General features: G+C 43.9%; 1 protein-coding gene across 4 annotated transcripts in view; it reads left to right on the top strand.

The window, feature by feature from the left end:
• Window positions 1-18,409, top strand: part of AP2B1 (adaptor related protein complex 2 subunit beta 1) — an 80,071-nt gene that overhangs the window by 20,320 nt on the left and 41,342 nt on the right. For all 4 annotated transcript variants that reach the window (XM_074845461.1, XM_074845458.1, XM_074845459.1 and 1 more), the window contains 8 exons: window positions 1,473-1,663; window positions 3,782-4,003; window positions 4,883-5,003; window positions 7,666-7,761; window positions 12,434-12,549; window positions 13,642-13,807; window positions 14,319-14,417; window positions 17,382-17,641. In XM_074845461.1, the coding sequence (XP_074701562.1) occupies window positions 1,473-1,663; window positions 3,782-4,003; window positions 4,883-5,003; window positions 7,666-7,761; window positions 12,434-12,549; window positions 13,642-13,807; window positions 14,319-14,417; window positions 17,382-17,641 (1,271 nt within the window). The remainder of the gene's footprint in view (window positions 1-1,472; window positions 1,664-3,781; window positions 4,004-4,882; window positions 5,004-7,665; window positions 7,762-12,433; window positions 12,550-13,641; window positions 13,808-14,318; window positions 14,418-17,381; window positions 17,642-18,409) is intronic.

Here is an 18,409-nt window from a genome sequence, read left to right as displayed (position 1 = left end):
GACGGGAACAATGCAGAAAATTTTCTGGTCGCGCTGTTCTTGTTTTCAGTGTACTGCATCAAAAGCATCTTTAGTCATCCAGAGAATCAGATGATTTTAGATAAGATGTTTCTTTGCCTTAATTCCATAGAAAATAATGTTGTAAATCTTCATTTTTAGCAGGTATGAATTGTGAGTTGGGCTGGACATGATATATGTGGTAAAATACCCCAAAAATGCCTTTTCATGGGGTATATCAGTTTTGTGTGTCAAACTCAGGCTTAAATCCCTTTTCTAGTCAGTTAAAAAAAATGAGACTTTTGTCTTGTCTGCAAATTTTCTATTTTTGTCTATATATTCTGCAACTCTTCTATCTTAAAAATCTTCATATGGCATCTGTTAGAATAACTGTTGAACTTGAATATGGAACTAAGAATTAGAAATTTGTGTTGCACTCCCACTTCTAGCTCTTGTCAAGCTGGACCTTGAATTTCCTCTCTGTGCTTCCTTTCATCCATGCTTAGAAAAGAGAAGACCTAGTCTCAAATGTAGCAAGAACATTTCCAGCTATAAGTTGTGCTGGAGTGCTTGCTTTAATGGGACTCTGTAAAGCAGACAAGTGGATGCTCTGGAGTTTATTTGGAATTGAAATACATGTTATTAAAAATTCAGCAGGAGTTGTCCATTTTAGGGAAATTGTGTGTTTGCTTTCAAACTGGGTGACCTGACAGAATTGCTACAGACCTGAAGGCTGCCTGGCACCTGATATCTCTTACCGAGGAGATAGTTCTTCTCATTTCTTGGATCCCGTTCAGCAGTGTGCCATGGGACTGCCAAGGGGAAATTAGGCAAGAGGCATCCATTCCTGAATGAGTAGGACAATTAGAGGTTTTGAAACCTTGACTGTATCAGTTGAGCATCTCCTGGATGTGGGGGCAGATGATGCCTCCTTGAAGCAAGCAAGGGTGGAAGTCTGGAGCCTGTAGGAAGGTGAGATGTTCTTGTTCTATGTGGACACTCTCTGATGACATCTCTAGCTCCCTTCACAGTGAAGTCTCTGGTCCCAGGTCCCCATTCTGTCCAGAGTCAACTTTAACTTTTGTTTATCTTCCACAAAAATACTTTCAAGTTGTACTTTCTCTAGTAAAACACTCTTCGCACCCATGCTGGCCTTTCATGTTTCCTGTGTGTGTCAGCAGCCCCCTCCTGCTATGCTGCTATTCTTTCACTTCCTCCCCATGAGACTCTTCAAATTTTGGCAAAGAGCAAAGTTACAGTCAAGTTTTGGGCTCTCCAGGTGGTTTGTGAGGTTGTACTGGGTCCTTGAAGGCTCAGATGACTGATGTGCTGGCTGCTGCTGAGCAGCTGATAGCACACACAAGGATCTCTGTGGTGGTTTTGCCATGTGTAACCCGTGCTAAGCCCAAATGAATCCCTGCCAAGCCACGGATGGCATGCTAGCAAAGAACACACCTTCTTGTCTCTTCTCCCAGGTGGTAGCGAATGCTGTGGCTGCCTTGTCAGAAATCAGTGAATCGCATCCCAACAGCAACCTGCTGGATCTGAACCCTCAGAACATTAACAAGCTGCTGACGGCTTTAAATGAGTGCACGGAGTGGGGCCAGATCTTCATCCTGGACTGTCTGTCCAACTACAACCCCAAGGATGATCGCGAAGCTCAGAGGTATGGTTGTTCCTGCTCTTTGCACGGCCCACTTGGGGTTATTCGGTAGCTGGGCACTTGCAGGCTTCTGGCAGTGTTACAGCTCTGAAAAGGGCTTGTGATAACAGGGCGCTCTGAGGTCTGTAACAGCACAAACGAGACTTGAAGTAAAAGAGTTTTAAAAGGGAGGCAACTTTTGGTAGTTTGGGGTGATGCGGGAAACCTGTCCTCTCCCTTTGCAGAACCACTTTCTCTGTTTATCATTAGCTTTTTAAATTGTTTTTTTCCATTTAAGACTAGTTCTTAGGGGAACTGGCACCACTAAGAAGGGATCAGCCCAAGACCAAACCTGTAACAATTGTAGCATTGTTTGGAGGATTTTCTGTCTTAAAGCAGAGCTTCCAAATCTGGTTTTGCTACTTGGAGAGGCAAGAAGTTCTTATAGATTTGGGGGCTTTCAAAGTACTACAGGTCTGAGACTGGAATATTTTTTGCAGCTAAAATCTAGTCTGTGGTATGATAGAACTGAAAATAAAAGTAAAAAAATATTTTTCTTATCACTCCAAATTCACGCTTGTGCTTTTACCTTTAGCTGCAATGACTAAACCTGAATACAAAGACCTTAGAGTTTAGGTAGTGGAGTGTTAGTTCGTGCACTTCAAGCCTTCTCATCTGTGTCCAGAATCGCAAAAAGTCAGATTCTGTACCCAAAAGAACGAGAAACCAGCAAGAAAAATTACTTGGAACAGGGGAATTCTCAGACTTGATATATTTCATGTAGATGATGGGGGGGGTGGAGGGGGAGGAAGGGGCACAAGCCCACATGCAAAATCCTGGACAGGCCTTTTCAAATTTGATGGGTTTCTTCATTGACTGTTTTTTGAGGCACAACAGATAATCCACTTCTTTAAAAAAGCCTGCCAGTAGTCTTGCTGATTTTTTTTTTTTTTCCCCCCACCTACTTCCCCCTTGTGTTCCATTTCTGTGCCAGAAATGACTGTTAATGAGTGCTAGAAACCTGCAGAGATCTCCAGTGTGTCAGGCCAGTATTATCCTCGATTTGTCAGAAAGGGACCACTAGTCTGAACAACTGTGAACATGTCCCAGTTCCTCATCCGTAATTCCTCTGAAGAGTGATGTATAAAACTGGATGGGCAGTAACTACTTTTACTCCTTTGTGTGGAGTTTGACTCTCAGAGCCTTCCTCATTTCAGATAGGAGAATGACAGCACCTAGTTTTATATTTACAGCAGGGCTGGTGTCATTACCCCTGTGCATGGAGAGATGAAGGAGCTTTGGGTACCAGGTGACCTTGGGCAGAGTCAGCTGGGGACTGCCCCCAACTGTGACTTAGACTCCTCTGCTCCTCACTTAGCCATGCTGCTTCCCTTCCAGGGTGGCTGAAAGCAAATCTTTCAGGGAAATAAAACTTCAGGAGGCACAGATGGGAATAAGATTGTTCTGGGTTAGCAATATGCAGGAGGGGGTGGGAAGAAACTTGACAGATGCTGTAAGAAAGACCATATGAACCCAAACTTCCTTTCTGCTTGGGATGGGTTGTTTAGGATGCTGTTGATTATAGGATCCACTGAGACAAGTGGTGAAGCTGAGACTTGGGAGGGTATTTAGGTCACCCCTCTATCTTCAGAGTAACAGAAACCTTTTTTTTTTTTTCAGAAACAAATGGTTGAAATGACAGCAAACCCCCCAAGCCAGCCAGAAGTGTGTATCGCCTCTGAATGATTACATGGGGGCTAAAGTGTTTTTCTGGTAGCTGTTTTGTTAAAGTTGTGTTTGTAAGTGACAGACGAGATCACAGAAATAGAGAATACCACCAGGCAAAGGCAGAAAGCACTAATAACTGAACATGCATTGGGACTGTAAAGCTGAGAGCTGGAAGAGTTCCTGAGTGAACTGTGACAGGAGAGAAACTTGAAGCTGTGAGAGAAGTAGTTTTTGTTTGCTTCCTGCTGTGTTCAGGAAAGCAGGACTTTGCTTGTTCTTTGTGAACAAAACCAAATCAAAGTAGTGTCTGAGAAGCTGGCTTCAGCCATGTACAATCTCCCAAACTCAGATAAGATCTGAAATATTTGACGTTCTGAAATACATGTGAACCCTTTCTTACTCCTGTGTCTCCAGTATTTGTGAACGGGTGACCCCTCGGCTGTCTCACGCCAACTCGGCAGTGGTGCTGTCAGCAGTGAAGGTCTTGATGAAGTTCCTGGAACTTCTTCCCAAGGACTCCGACTATTACAACATGCTGCTGAAGAAGCTTGCCCCTCCACTGGTGACCCTGCTATCTGGAGAGCCTGAAGTTCAGTATGTTGCCCTGAGGAACATCAACTTGATTGTGCAGAAAAGGTAAAGCCTCAGTGGGGTGTTATTCCTGGGTTGTTGAAGGGCATCTGGTTATCTCAGACCTTCAGATATTTTCACATGCACAGAAATTTGTTTAATTTGTCCCTCGAGGGATGTGAACCTGGATTAAACAGTCTCATGACTCTGGTAGCCTGAATTAATTTTCTTTACAGCATACTTGCAATACCAGTATCATATAGTATTTCTTTACCTGTCACTCTCTTCACCACCTTTTTAAAAGCAGCAAGAACTGCCCTCTCATTAGACTATAAATCAGATTGCAAATAGGAAGTTCATAGTGACCTGTAGAAACTCAGTGTGCCTGTGCTGTTCTCTTCAGCATAGAAGAACCAGCCTGGTGACATACTGATGTACAGTGGGTTGGTTTTTTCACCAGTTTACTCCCACGTACATGTTTAAATACTGTTATTCCTTGATGGAAAGGTGGGATAGGTTGGATAGCACATTGTGATTTTATTCAGGGCAGAGTTACTGTGCACTGGCATCTTGCAAGTGAAATCAGAAAACGGGTTTGTAGGTGGCTTTTGTGTTGAGGTAAGGATGTTACTCTTTCACTGAAAACACTGTCACCCACTGACTGCCTGCAGTGGTTGGCTCAGCGGTTCAAATGGAGGAAATAGAGATGTAGGTGTAGTTAGAGAATTGAATTCTGCATTTTGTATCTAAACAATCTTTTTCTCCATCTTTCTAACTTTCTTCAAATTGTTGTCCTCATATGTTTGCGTGTCCTGGACACAAAGTGACACCATCCTGTTTCTCAGTGACTGTTTGGGTAGATTTCTAAACAAAAGATACCTCTGGTTAGGATAGAGCCCATTGTTTTTACCAGTCTTGAGTTAAACAATGTTATGTTCCCTCCAGGCCTGAAATCCTGAAGCAGGAAATCAAGGTGTTCTTTGTGAAGTACAACGACCCCATCTACGTCAAACTGGAGAAACTGGACATCATGATCCGTCTAGCTTCTCAAGCAAACATTGCTCAGGTCAGCTGAGGAACTTCTGCTGTGTTCTGCATGTGTTCTGAGGATGAAAGACCCTCTCGTGGTCCTTGCATGAGGATGTATGCAGCTACTGCTAGTGTTGTCCTGGCTTTTAGGCATCACTGTCCCTGGTATAGTGCTCTTTGCAGCTACTTAATGGGAGGTGTTGGAGTTTCCTCCATAATTTAAATGTTAATAGCATGGTATGTCTTTTATCATGAACATTAGGTAGATCTTGTTTTACAGATTACAATTCCAGGAGGAGAGCTGATGTCTCCTGATGTCTCCTGTCAAATGAGTCACTGCTAGTGCTAAGGTTGGAATGAGAGGCTTGTTTCAAGTGAGCGAGGTGTTCCTATAAGGGAGGCACTCAGAAAGGCCAAACATTACTGAAGTGTGAATTTCAAGTGTATTAGTTAAATTGTTAAACTCTTGCACAGGCACTTCTCGGAGCTAAAATAACCTTTATTTTGCTCAGCTTGCTTCCAGAGTGGAAACAGCACAAAGCTAAAGCTAAACTGAATTGAGACTGCTTTACACAGTATAGATTCTCTTTGGATTTGATGTTTTAATCCAAATTCCTTTCTTAAAGGAAATGTTCTTGAGTGCGACCCTGGCCACAAGGCCTAACACTAATACAGAATGATTAATGCCTCTGGTTAGTGCTGTTATTGTCACTGAGCGATTTCATTTAACGTGACACTTTTAAGCCGCTCTCTTCAGCTTTCTCCTCTGATGTTTTTTGGAACAGAGCAAGGTAACAAAAAAAAGTAACAAAAGCCTTTTGTGTTGGGGACATGGAAAACATCTTAAAAATCAGTTTCCATGAGAATGTATTCAGAATTTTTTTATTTACTCTTGGTAGGCTCCATACCAGTTTTAATGCATAATGTTTAGATAATGCAGGTGGTTTGGATGAAAGGCAGTGGTGTCTGGAGGACAGAGTCTGGGACTGGGATCTGCAGACTAATGAATGAATCTCTTCCTGGTCTAAAGAGGGGTTCCTAAAAACAACCCGAGCTTCATCAGAAAGATGCCCTGAAATGAAACACAAGAACAGGCATCCTACCTGTGTAGCTTGTCAAGGATCTTCATATCCATGCCTCATCTAGACCAAGGCAGCAGACTAGTTGTATCCAAGTCACTCAGGCTTGGGCAGTATTTGAAAAGCATAAGCTACTAAACTTGGGTGCTTTAAGTACTGTGCAACATAGATCATCCAAGGAAATAATAAAACTTCACAACACAGATGACCTGTCTACTCCTTGCAGATTTATTTGTCTGCAGTCTGGCCATTCAAGGCCTCTTTATCTTGTCATTGTTCTGAGCAATTTGCATCGACTAGAGATTTTTCAAACAACTGTCTTGCTTTGTGCTGTTCACCTCTCCCTTGCAGTCTGTTTGTGACATCACAGTGAAATCCCTGATGTCATGTTTGACATGAGAAACTGAAACAAAAGAGACTTTGAGGGAATATAAACTGTGTGAAGTCTTTTTTTTTTTTAAAAAAAAAAAAAAATCAGTCTTTCTAAGCTAAGTGATTTGCTTAAGACAAAGTACCCTTTTAGTGGTCTGTAAGATCCCAGCAGGTCCTGTTTTAAGCCCTTGTTCAGTTTTCAGTAGCAAAAAAAAAGAGACAAAATCATAGATCTTATTCTTAAGAGGGGAAATATCTTTGCACTGTTATTATTTCTGTATAGGTGTGCTAGGGTGTCCTCGTATCATCTCCTTTTAGATCTAGTAGAGATTCAGAGGTTCATCTCAGCACAGAAAAGGGGAATCATAGAATCACAGACTGGTTTGGGTTGGAAGGGGCCTTAAAGACCATCCAGTTCTCACTTCCCTGCCATGGGCAGGGACACCTTCCACTAGCCCAGGTTGCCCAAAGCCCCGTCCAACCTGGCCTTGAACCCTTCCAGGGAGGGGGCAGCCACAGCTTCTCTGGGCAACCTGTGCCAGGGCCTCACCACCCTCACAGGGAGGAATTTCTTCTTTGTCTAATCTAAATCTGCCCTGTCAGTTTAAAACTGTTACCCCTCATTTTATCACTACACCTCCTGATAAAGAGTCCCTCCCCCCTTTCCTGTAGCCCCTTTAAGTACTTGGGAGGCTGCTCTAAGGTCTCCCCAGAGCCTTTTCTTCTCCAGGCTGAACACCCCCAACTCTCTCAGCCTGTCCTCACAGGGGAGGTGCTCCAGCCCCCCGAGCATCTTCGTGGCCTCCTCTGGACCTGAGGATCTGACAGATCAAAAATGGTTGTTGCTGAGAGCTTTGCATACAGGGAATGTAGAGCAGTAAGTACAATTAGCCATACACAAAATCTACATGTATGGATGTGACCCCTCCTTCACTGTATTTTCAGTGTAAGAAGGAATAGCAACATTTAAGTTTGGCAGGGCTGATTTTGCCCCCAGCTTTTGTTGAGAGGAATTTGAAAATAATCTAGACTGAGCCATCTTTTGGCTTTGACCAGCCTAAACCAAGCCAGTGGGTTCCAGAAGTAGGGATTGATTACAGAGTTTGACTGTGTTAGCTTTAAATGTGTGTGGCTAGCTGTGGAAGAATACATCCTGCTTGTGTTCTGGTATTCAAGTCGCATCACTGGTCAGAGTGGGATGTTCTCTCTGTGACCGCAGGGACTCATGTTGGTGTGCTTTCTCTGCAGGTCCTGGCAGAGCTGAAGGAATATGCTACTGAGGTGGATGTTGACTTCGTGCGCAAGGCTGTCCGAGCGATTGGGCGCTGTGCCATCAAGGTTGAGGCAAGTATTTGAATCTTGAGGTTTTCTGTGTTTCTCTGTCTTCAAAAACAATGACAGGCTTTGCCATTCGTTCCCACATTACGCAAAGTTTCTTTGCTCCTGTGTTGGCAACTAAGTGATCTGGATACATCATGCTCATGGGCAAAGCTCCAGCTGAACAGTAGGACTCGTGAGCTCCAGTTAAGTACATCACAGGAGGGTGGTGTGCTCCTCTCAGACCTCAAGCTTGCAGACAGAGCAAGGCAGCTAAATCATCCTTGATGGAATATTTTACTGCACTGGCTTCAATGGAACAGTGCCCGGTTTTCTATGAGGACCTCCTTTAATAGCTGTGGCCTGATCTTTTGAAGGGGGAAGGAGAAGAAATTGTGCAGAGAAACTAAGTATTATGGAATGTTTTGTGTCCCCCCCTCTCAGCTGAATAGAGCACACATGCATAGAATTACAGAGATTTGGGGTGCTTAAGTGCAGTTTGCACAGAGTGACTCTATCTGCTTATCTAGTGTTAAAGGTCCAAATAGCTTGTGCTTCGTTTGGAGAGTACTCTCTTTAGCCTAGATGCTTATGCAACTAAGTTCCCAAGAACCTCTGCAGTTTTCCAAAACAACAGTCTGAAATGTCCTCTGCCAGTTGAACATCCACCAAAATCTTCATAATAGAATTTCTTTTTAGTGATGTTCCTGTTAATTTCTCTGTAAGTGAACCTTGTATGCCTGACAGAAGCTCAGAAAGCCTGTGAAGAGAGGGAAGACTTATGCTGTGGTGTTGGTACTTTTCAGTAAACTGATAACTGAGTGCAAAATGTCACATAAGTGGTCTAATTTCAGCTGAGCTCATTTAGCTTTTGCTGAAGTATGTTCCCATGAGCATTTTCTGACAGCAGATTTAAAAACCTAATCGTGTCTGGCTGAGTATCGTGTCAGTGCACAGGTTTCTCTGGTTTTAGCTAAACTATTGTAAGTCTGTGTAAAGAGAATACCAACTTCTGTCCTTTTGAGAGAATTGACTGCCTGTCCAGCCTTCTCTTCCTTTCTTCAGCTCTTAAAGGCTTATCAGTGCTATGGACTTTCTTTTAAGCGTGGCCCAGGAGAGCAGGTGATCGCTGCCCCTTATTTCATGTCTGCAGTTCAAAATACCAGAGTGCTCCTTCCATGTTGCATGCAGTCAAGAGGCTGTCTGGATGGAGCCACAGCAGTGACAGGAGAAAATGCTCCTGAGCATGGAAGAGGGCTACTGAGAAGTCAGAAGCTGGTGGCAGCCCTTTTTGTAGCGGTGCTTGTGCTGGAGAGTGGGAGATTGCTTTAGTTCTCAGTAGGGACTTTCTCGCTAGGATGTCTTGCAGACTGTGTGTCTTCCTAGTTTCACATGAAAGGTGGTGTATTCCTGCAGTATCTAGGTGTTTTTAGACATTTTTACCCTCCCTGCCCTCATCCCCTACATTCTTTCTTCCCATCCGTGATACCATGACAGCCATATTCTGTATGAAAAGACTAATAATAGTCCCAGCAAATTTGCAGTGACCCTCTAACTGTGTAATTGTCTCAGTGAGTAGTGCTAACCTTGATTTTTAGCAACGCTCCTTTGAAGACACTGCAGCTAAAGATGAGATCTGTTTACTCCTCTGACAAAAGCCAGATTTAAAGAGGGCAAATATAGAACAACTCATTACAGCATCCTCATCTCTAGGTTAATCCATGTCCACAGTGCATCTGTGCTTACTAGAGGCTGTTTGCACTGTGAGTTATGACTAATGGAAGAGCATTCTCTCAGCCATCAGTGTCCAAGTTCCTAAGGCTTAGAAATCTGCTTTTCAACATAGGGCACAGCTGGCAGGAGCTGTTGATGAATGAGCATTCACAGAGAACCTCAGCTCTGCCTTCAAGGATCCTACCTTTTGTCTAATTGTCTCTCCCAGAAGAGTAAGACAGTAAATAAATTTGTCTTCTGTGACGTGCTGCACAGCAGAATATGGTGCTAACAGCAGAGGTAGCGCTTGTTTTGGAAACGTAAGCAGTACCTATGCTGAATAGCAAGGCTGGTGGATTTTGCCCAGGCTTAAGTAGTATTTTGATTTGTGGGATGTCACAACATCATCATTTTGCATGGATAGACTGGCTGGGCTCAGAGTTACCTTGAGTGTGTCTACAGCAAACTGTGTGGCATAGCCAGACTTGACAGCATGAGGTGAAGGTATGTGGCTTGCACATTGGTTTGCTCCACTGACAGCACTAGGTGAAGAAGTCATCTGATGCTTTGATTGTAAGGAAACAAAGCACCACACCTATGAGAAAAGGAAATGAAGGAGATGCAGTAAGAATAGTGATTCCTCTGGAGCGAAGGAGAAGCAGAAGGAGCCATATTAGAGGAGGATTTGTCTTGGTTCTAGGAGATTCTGCCAGCAGCCTGGTTCTTAGAAATCATTTAGGCTTATGGCTGTGAGCGTGGTATGTGCTGCTTCAGTAATCTTGCAGGCTTTCATTTGGTTTCTACAGAAAAACAAAGCAATTTTGATGTTGGTTGGTTGTCCTTCCTTACTCCAGCTTGAGAGCTGTTCTAGTTGGGGCACTCTTTCATCAGTTTGCAGAACACTGCAGTCCCCAGGGACGTCCACCTTCAAATAGTAATGTGTTTACAAGGGATGGAGTGAACTGAGATTTGTTACAGGGAAATTTTGTTAGAGGGACTGCTCTACTGTGCATGTGTGGACATGACTGCTCACTTTCCAAGGGACTCTTGGGCTAAAAATCAGTACTGCGTATTTCAAAGTGGATGTTGTGCTCTTCCTGGAAAAATCACGCTTTGAAACATCTAAAGAAAAATAAACCTTAATTTGCTTCTCCTTGAGTTCTGCAGCTCTAAAAGTTTTATTAGTTGTAGGCTCTGACAGGGCTGGACTGCTTGTTGCACACCGTGATACTGATACTGTAGCTTCTGTAGAGTAGAGTTGGCTTAGGAAAGATTTACCCCACGTGCCCCTTAAGGCCACTTGTTAAAACATCTAGTGAAAGTTGTTGAGAAACAATGAAATTACAAGCTCTGAAGCATCTATCTTGCAAGGACGTCGAGGGGGGTTCACACTGTGAGCAATGTCAGTCTGTGTGGAGCCAGGTCCATGGTCAGTCTCCATGAAATGGAAGAGTCTTCCAGGTCACAGGCCTCAAATCTCTTCCTGATCAGGAGAAGAGATCAGAGCAGGACATTGTCAAATTGCCATTTCACAGCCCCCATAGTGGCATAGTACCTGTAAAGCTGTGCTAAGGAGGGAGAAGTATCATAAAAAAATACGATGCCAATCATATAATTTTATATGATATCTCTCTTTACTCTGAAACCAATTGTATCGGATTTTTTTCTCTTTGGTGTGGAATTCAGGGGAGAGTCTTATCACCTTTAGTGCCAGTTTGCAAAGACAGAGCAAATGCTGGTGTATAACGTCTCCTCTCTCGGCTGATCCCCATGCCAGCATTGCCACTATTTACACTTGTAGGCTCTGTTTGTAAGACCACAGCTAGAGTCACAAGGGCAAGAAATCGCCAAGAGGTTTTAGCCTCTGCTTGTCCCAAATTCAGCTCTGTAAGTCCTGAGGTTTGCCCTTGAGATGTTTGCCCATTCTCAAAAAACTGATCCCTGTGACTTAAATGCCATTTCATTCCTCTTCCTCCTGCCCAGCCTTCAAGTGCTCTGAAAAGTGAAGGGGACTATTAGCTCACTTGAATTGAAAAATCCACCTACATCACTATTGTTTGTGCCCTACGATGTTTGTCTCAATCCTGAATGTTTTATGATAGTGTTCTGATGGTGACTGCCTAGGCAGTGTCATGAGCAGTCTGCTGCTCACATTAATCACCAGCTGTGTAATGAGGCTTCATATGTGCTCTGCTAATAGCCAAATCACTGTCCTTATTTGAGACTCTCTGGTGCTGGAGTTGGTTGCTCCTGTAATGTCCTGCCTCGCTGTGCTATTTGGGAATAGACCTCCCTGAATTATTTGCCTCTAACCTCAGTTCTGGTTCCTAGAGCATGCCAGTGTCCAGTCCTTGTTATCTTACAATGCCTGTGGCTGGGAATTTTGAACTATTTAATGTGAAAGCTCCATTAACAACAGCTGAATTTCTATTTATAGCTATATCTTCACATGTTGCTAGTGACCTCACCCCAAAAATACTGAATATCTTGCTGGTGTGAGCTGCTTTTTGCTGCTGTTCTTGCAGCATGACTGACAGCATTGGTTTTTTCTGTATTCTAGCTTCCCCCAACACCTTCCAGCAGTCAAAACTCTCCCCACTCTGGTTGCCACAGCTTGGGCAAGTGCAAGAGAGCTCATTTAGTAGCCTGTTTCAACTGCTAGCCAGCAAGAGGCAATAATGCAGTAATGCAGGCAATATTCTGAAGGTCTCTTGTGTGGTGATCCGGCCATCTACTGGCACGGTTGCTTCAGTTATTACTTTTTGCAGGAGCTGGAGTCAGCTGTATCTCCACTGTAATACATAAGCACTTGTCAACCTGTAGTTTTTTTCTGGACAGGCATATTGAGTTGGTAGCTGTTGTCCTTTTGCTTTCCCCCTCTGGGCCTTTTCTCATATGCATGTCTCATTCCTCAGCATGTGCTGTGGGGTGGGAAGGAGTGTTTCTTCAGCTTGTTTTAATTGTATTGTTCTGTCCTTCTCTCTAGCAATCTGCGGAGCGCTGCGTGAGCACACTGCTAGACCTCATCCAGACCAAGGTCAACTACGTGGTCCAGGAGGCTATTGTTGTCATCAGAGACATCTTCCGCAAGTACCCCAACAAGTATGTGAAAGTAGTGTAAGGTTTTTGGAAGCCCTCACCTGCTAGCATCAGAATAGAGCAACATAAAGCTCACTCAGCATAACTTACCAGGGCTCTGAAGCAAAGGTGGCTGTTTTTCTGAAAAGCAGTGTCCATTCTGATTTTAGCTCTTAGTACGGTAGGATTCAGATGTTGGCTCTAGATGAGGTATCAGCCCAACACATTATTAGTCTGAATTGAAAGCTTATCCTTTCCCGTATTGATGCTGAATATAAGCCTTCATCAAAAGCTAGTAAAGCTCTTGCAGAGAATGCCAGAAGGAAGATTTGACCAAGTTTACTGCATCATGCTTCTGGTTTTGCTTGGCTCCTCTAGAAGGCTTATATACAAGGCCATGAAAGTTCATGGCTTTCATGATCTGAGATCCCAGTCAGATTGTGCTGAACAAAACGCTGCTGGTGTTCTCTGGCTTGGGCGGTAGTCAGCTTCTTTTAAGCTGTTTCTGCAGTAAGGTTTTGCCTCTTCAGCTACAGAACAGCATCAGTGTCTTTTAGCAGAGACTTCACAATCAACTAAAAAGTAATTTGGGACGTTTGCAGGCCTCTCTGGCAATTTCTGCTGTCAGTTACAAGATAGATTGCCTGCTTATGACAGGAATACCCACATGTGGGAATAGGGGAAACTAAGTAGTGTGGGGCATTGTCTGTTTTACAGCAAAGCCTTTGGGGAAGTGTAATATCCAGTTTAGAGTTGCCAGTCTGAAGATGCCAGTGAGGCTGCAGGATCTGATACAGACTCATGGTTTGAACAGTTGGATCAAAACAGAGGGGGAGGGAGCTTTGTCTTGAATGCCACATTTGGGTGGTCTTGCTGATTAACAAAACTGCAAAGCTCTTGAGAACCCTGTGAGTTCTTAGTGCTCAGCTTGGAAAAAGAAAAATCCTAGGAATATCTTCTGTACCTTCACACTTTCTGAGTGAAAATCCTGCTTGTTGAGTAGACATACAAGACGTTGTAATTCAGTGCAGGATTCTCTGCAGAATGATGTGGGCAAAGATGGAGTAATACAAGTTGGATTCACCCCAGTAATCCACCTGTACTCTGACAAATCAGGTATGAAAGCATCATTGCCACTCTGTGCGAGAACCTAGATTCCCTGGATGAACCAGATGCCAGAGCTGCCATGATCTGGATAGTGGGAGAATATGCAGAACGAATTGACAATGCAGATGAGCTGTTGGAGAGTTTTTTGGAGGGCTTCCATGATGAAAGTACTCAGGTAAAATTGTGTTGTGCATCTTATCTGTAGTGTTTCATACAGTGTATGTATGGGACAGATGGTAAATATTACTGTAGTGGTCAGAAAATACCTCCCAATGAAAACTTCAGTATTTTGCCAAGATAAAACTCTTGGGAGTCTGGAGACTTGCTGTGTTGTCTGTATCTCCCACACTTCTCTTCTTGGAAGGGTAAGACAGGAGGGGTTTCTAGACGTTGCATACGTCTTGGGGAATAGCCCTGCTAGGGACCAGAATATACAGAAGAATGGTGATGAGATGCAGAAAAGTATGACATAAATCTCAGTGTGATTGGGGACTTGTCTGCAAAAGCATTTTGCAACAGGCAAGAGTCTGAGTCTCATTGTAATGGGTTTCACTGGCAAAGAATAGTGTAATGCTGTTATAAAGTGTAGGACTTGAGTTTTGTATCAGTAAAGGATATAGAGACTTGGGAGACATTGCTAAAGCGTGGATGAATTTTCCAATCTCTACTGTGTCCCTTTCTCTTAGGTGCAGCTCACCCTACTGACTGCTATAGTGAAGCTGTTCTTAAAAAAGCCTTCTGAGACACAAGAGCTGGTTCAGCAGGTCCTCAGCCTGGCTACGCAGGTAAGCCAAGATACCCGGTGAACCGGAGCCCTCCAGAGTCTGTGTTGACCTGCTGTGTGGTGTCTCCCATCTGTCAGGCCAATCAGCTTTGCCATGGATAAGATTCAAGTGCGTTCCCCTCTCTCCCAAAGAGACTCCGCTTAAGAGCTGCTCTGTGCCTGTTACCATGCCGTCTGCTCTCTCCTTCCTAGCTCTTGCTTCATCTTAGCTCTTGCTTCATCCTAATTCCTTCCCTGTTCCATCACCAAATGAAAAGTTAGGGACAGGGTATAGTTATAAAGGAACCAGAATGCTTTCTTCTTGAAGGTGGCTTGCAGTTAAAACATCTGGAGCTATGAGTGGGCCTGGCAAAGACTTTGTTCTATGAACAGCAAAGCTTAAGCAGTGTTATGAAAAATAAAGAACTGAGGTTTGGGGTTTTTTTGTTTGTACTTGGATGCTGTCAACCAATGTGGCAGCTTTGCTGGAGGCTGTAACAGTGGGTTAAGATCCTGGATTCATTATGCATGAGATGCTGAGTTATGAGCTCAGATCACTGCAGGTGGGGCTGGACTTGAGCTGGCAGACAAAAGCGCTGTAGTTCTGGAGGACAGAAGTGGAGATGTCCTGGTGGCAGGAGTGGGTAAGACCTCAGCCAATCCTCCTACTCTCCCTGGCTGTAATGACTGGAGTGTGTGTGTGATGGTGTAGCCCAAGCAGAGCAGCTCCTCTCCAGACCAGTGTCAAGTGATGAAAATAGTCTCTCATCTGTTCTGAATGGGTTGCAGTTGTTTCTGAGCAGAAAACCTGGAGGCTGTCATCAGCGGGTTTTTTTGGTCCTCTTTGCTGCAAGAAGTCATGGCTGCGGACTTACTAGAACTTAAAGCTTTTACTCATCCCTTTGGGGGTGTTGCATTGGTCAGCGGCAAGAAATCTGTGGCCTGCTTTTCTTGCTTCAAAACGTGCTGTTAGGCAGGCTCTCAGCTCCTCTTTAGAGAAGGGTGGGCTAAGGGCATGCTGTATCATTTGTCTAAGCCAACAGAAGAAAGGTACTAAGTGTTAAAACCCACCATGCTGAGTCACCAAACATTTAATGGCACCCTAGGAATATAATAGGCGTCTGTTTTTTTCTCTGTCACAAATGTTGATTCAGTCTGGCTTCTTGTATTTTATATGAATAATAAGTCAGTGTAGGATAACTGGCTGTAAAACACTAAAAGGCCTTATGCTTCAAGGTCTGATTTCTAGGTAGAGATACTGTTTTTCACTTGAGTGGGAGAGTAATTACATGTGTGTTTCTTTCCCCAGCTTAGGTATTGTTGCACTCTGAGTGTCTCTAAGGGTATGTCTGCACAGCAAACTGCAGGTGTGATTGTAGCAGGAGCCAGCTTAATCCAGCCAACACTGGTAAAAATAGCAATGAAGCAGCTGGGGCTGGGAGGGACACAGATGTGTAGTAGTGATCAAGGTCCCTGGCAAGCCCATAACCTAATGGATGGCCCAGAGCCTCCACATCTCCATTGCTGTTGTCTGTCTGGCATGGGTGGGTAACTAAGCTAGTGTGGGTTCATGGTATGCACCACAGGTGTGCTTCCAGACCCTGGAGAGCAGAGAATTCGGAGAAATGTGGAAAGGGAAGAGCTGAGCCTCTTGTTTCAGTAGATTTACTGAAGTTTTAAGTCTGTTTATTTGGCTGTGGGAAGAAACAGTCAGTTTTGAATCTGTATGTGCCTGCATGTAGATTGGAGCATGTGGTCTTTCACGTCTACCCTTGCAGAAGCCCTGCCTGATCTTGAACTGCCTGCTGCAGGCAGGATGCAGAGAGTCTTAGAGGAATTGTTAAGGGCGAAGGGTGTAAAGAGTCCATGACTCCACCATCAAACTGAAAAACAGCACTGCAGAGAAATCTATCAGTTGATCCAGACATTTTATCTAGGTCCTTATGAGCAAAATGAGCTTAGCATGGTCAGTCTGGTTACAAATAGAGGTTTTGCTGTGTGCCTGAGAATGTCTTGAGACAGCAAAGAGGCAGATTATAGCAGGTCAGTAGCAGCGTGAATGAGATCACAGAAGAGGAAAAGAAATGCCAAGGAGGAAGGCTAATGAGCTGCATGATATGTTGCCAGAATTTTATGGGAGGAAAAAAGACTCAGAAACTTTTACCCTGTTACTCTGCTGACATGGGGATTAAAAATCCCAGTTTTTGTTTCCATGAACAGTTCAAACGTTGCACCACACCATAAAACCACACCACCTCCCTCTCCCTAGAACATTAGCTACAGACTATCACCACTCACTCTGCTGCTCTGGGCAGAGCTGTTTGAAAAGGAGGGAAATAATTAGCAGTTCATGCAGAGGCAGAAGTATCTGCAGTAAAACAAGGGTATTATTGACATCTGGAGAACTGATGAAGTATCTTAACTGTGTGTCATTAGCATCTTCCCATACTTCATTAGATACCTAAAAGGCAGGATAAATAAGACCTCTTTTGGTATGAAGAATATGGCTTACTAAGATCTATCCTGTAGCTCTGCAGTGTCTTTTTGTCCAGCAGTGCCTTTAAGTCATCTATTTCCAAGAACCTTGGATCATTCTGTTACAATATGCAGTATTGCATATCTGCTCTTAGTATGTGACAGAGTAATTTCATTTCAACTTGTGTTCTTTTTTCCTGTCTACACCCCCTTGGAGTTCACTGTTACATCAAGTGGCAGGAGAATTTGGACAGCAGTTGATAGCTCTGCAGGTTGGGGCAATTGTGGGATGTAAATCCTGGGCTTTTTGCTCCCTGACCAGCTGAGCAGGAAGCTAGGCATTAATACTCTGGTTCTCATTTTTAATTTTGGGATGTTCGTGGTAACAAACTGACTGTTGCTACTGGATGGTTGGGTTTTTTTAATCCAACAGAATCAGTGAGAGAAAAATTAAGTGATTACAGGTGTTAGTCGTCTTCAGACCTGTGACCAATGTATTGCTTTGTCTCAGGACTCTGACAACCCAGACCTGCGGGATCGTGGCTACATCTACTGGCGCCTTCTTTCCACGGATCCAGTGACTGCCAAAGAAGTGGTCCTCTCAGAAAAGCCACTTATTTCTGAAGAGACCGATCTGATTGAACCAACTCTGCTAGATGAGTTGATCTGCCATATTGGGTCTCTGGCTTCTGTGTACCACAAACCACCCAACGCTTTTGTGGAGGGGAGCCATGGGATCCATCGCAAACACTTGCCAATTCACCATGGAAGGTAAGCAGAGGCAACCGTGGTGATAAAGGGCAGGATTGGTTGTTTCTTTATAGCAAACAGTCCAAAAGATGCAAAGAACTTTTATAACACTCTAGTGGGTTTTTTTAATTGATTTGTGTAGGGGCTTGCAGGTCATTCAAGGGGCCATTTCATTATAGAATTTAGCCCTGGTGTGTAGTTTTAGAGTTCCTGGGTCAGAAGACAGAGGAAGTATCAAAGCTCTTGTTGCGAGGAGGAGCTATGATTTTTTGAGAAGGCACTGGCTATAAGCCCTCTTGACATGAGAGTCTGAATAAAAAAGGAGAAGCTGTGGGTAACTGGAAGAGGATGACTGTGGTAAAAACAAGCATCTTTCAGAAGGATACACTTCTTTGATTTTGTAAGAGCTTTTGCTTCAGCAACAGCGCAGCTTTACAAGCCTCACTTGTATAGAATAATACCAGTTTCTGGAACAGGCAGATACAGGGATGCTTTGCTGCTGGAATATGAAATGGGGAAGGACTGGTAAAACTACATTTCTCACTTGGTACCTATAAAGTAACAGCCATCTAAGCCCCATCACTGAAAACTGTTCAGGCTTAAAAGAAGATGGCTAGACAGATACGGTTCTGTCTGACCTTTGGGAGATGTGGGGAAAATGCTTTGGCTTACTGTCTGGAGCTTTCATGTTTGCCTGTGATCACAGTCCTGGAAGTGGGTTAGATCTGCAAGAGCAGGCAGTACAGTAGTCCTGGGCTGCGGTGGTCGTGTTCTTGAGCCTGTTCCCAT

Source organism: Strix aluco, chromosome 19 (genome assembly GCF_031877795.1).
Source record: "Strix aluco isolate bStrAlu1 chromosome 19, bStrAlu1.hap1, whole genome shotgun sequence".
NCBI classification, from domain to species: domain Eukaryota; kingdom Metazoa; phylum Chordata; class Aves; order Strigiformes; family Strigidae; genus Strix; species Strix aluco.
This window is presented reverse-complemented; position numbering and strand designations above follow the sequence as displayed.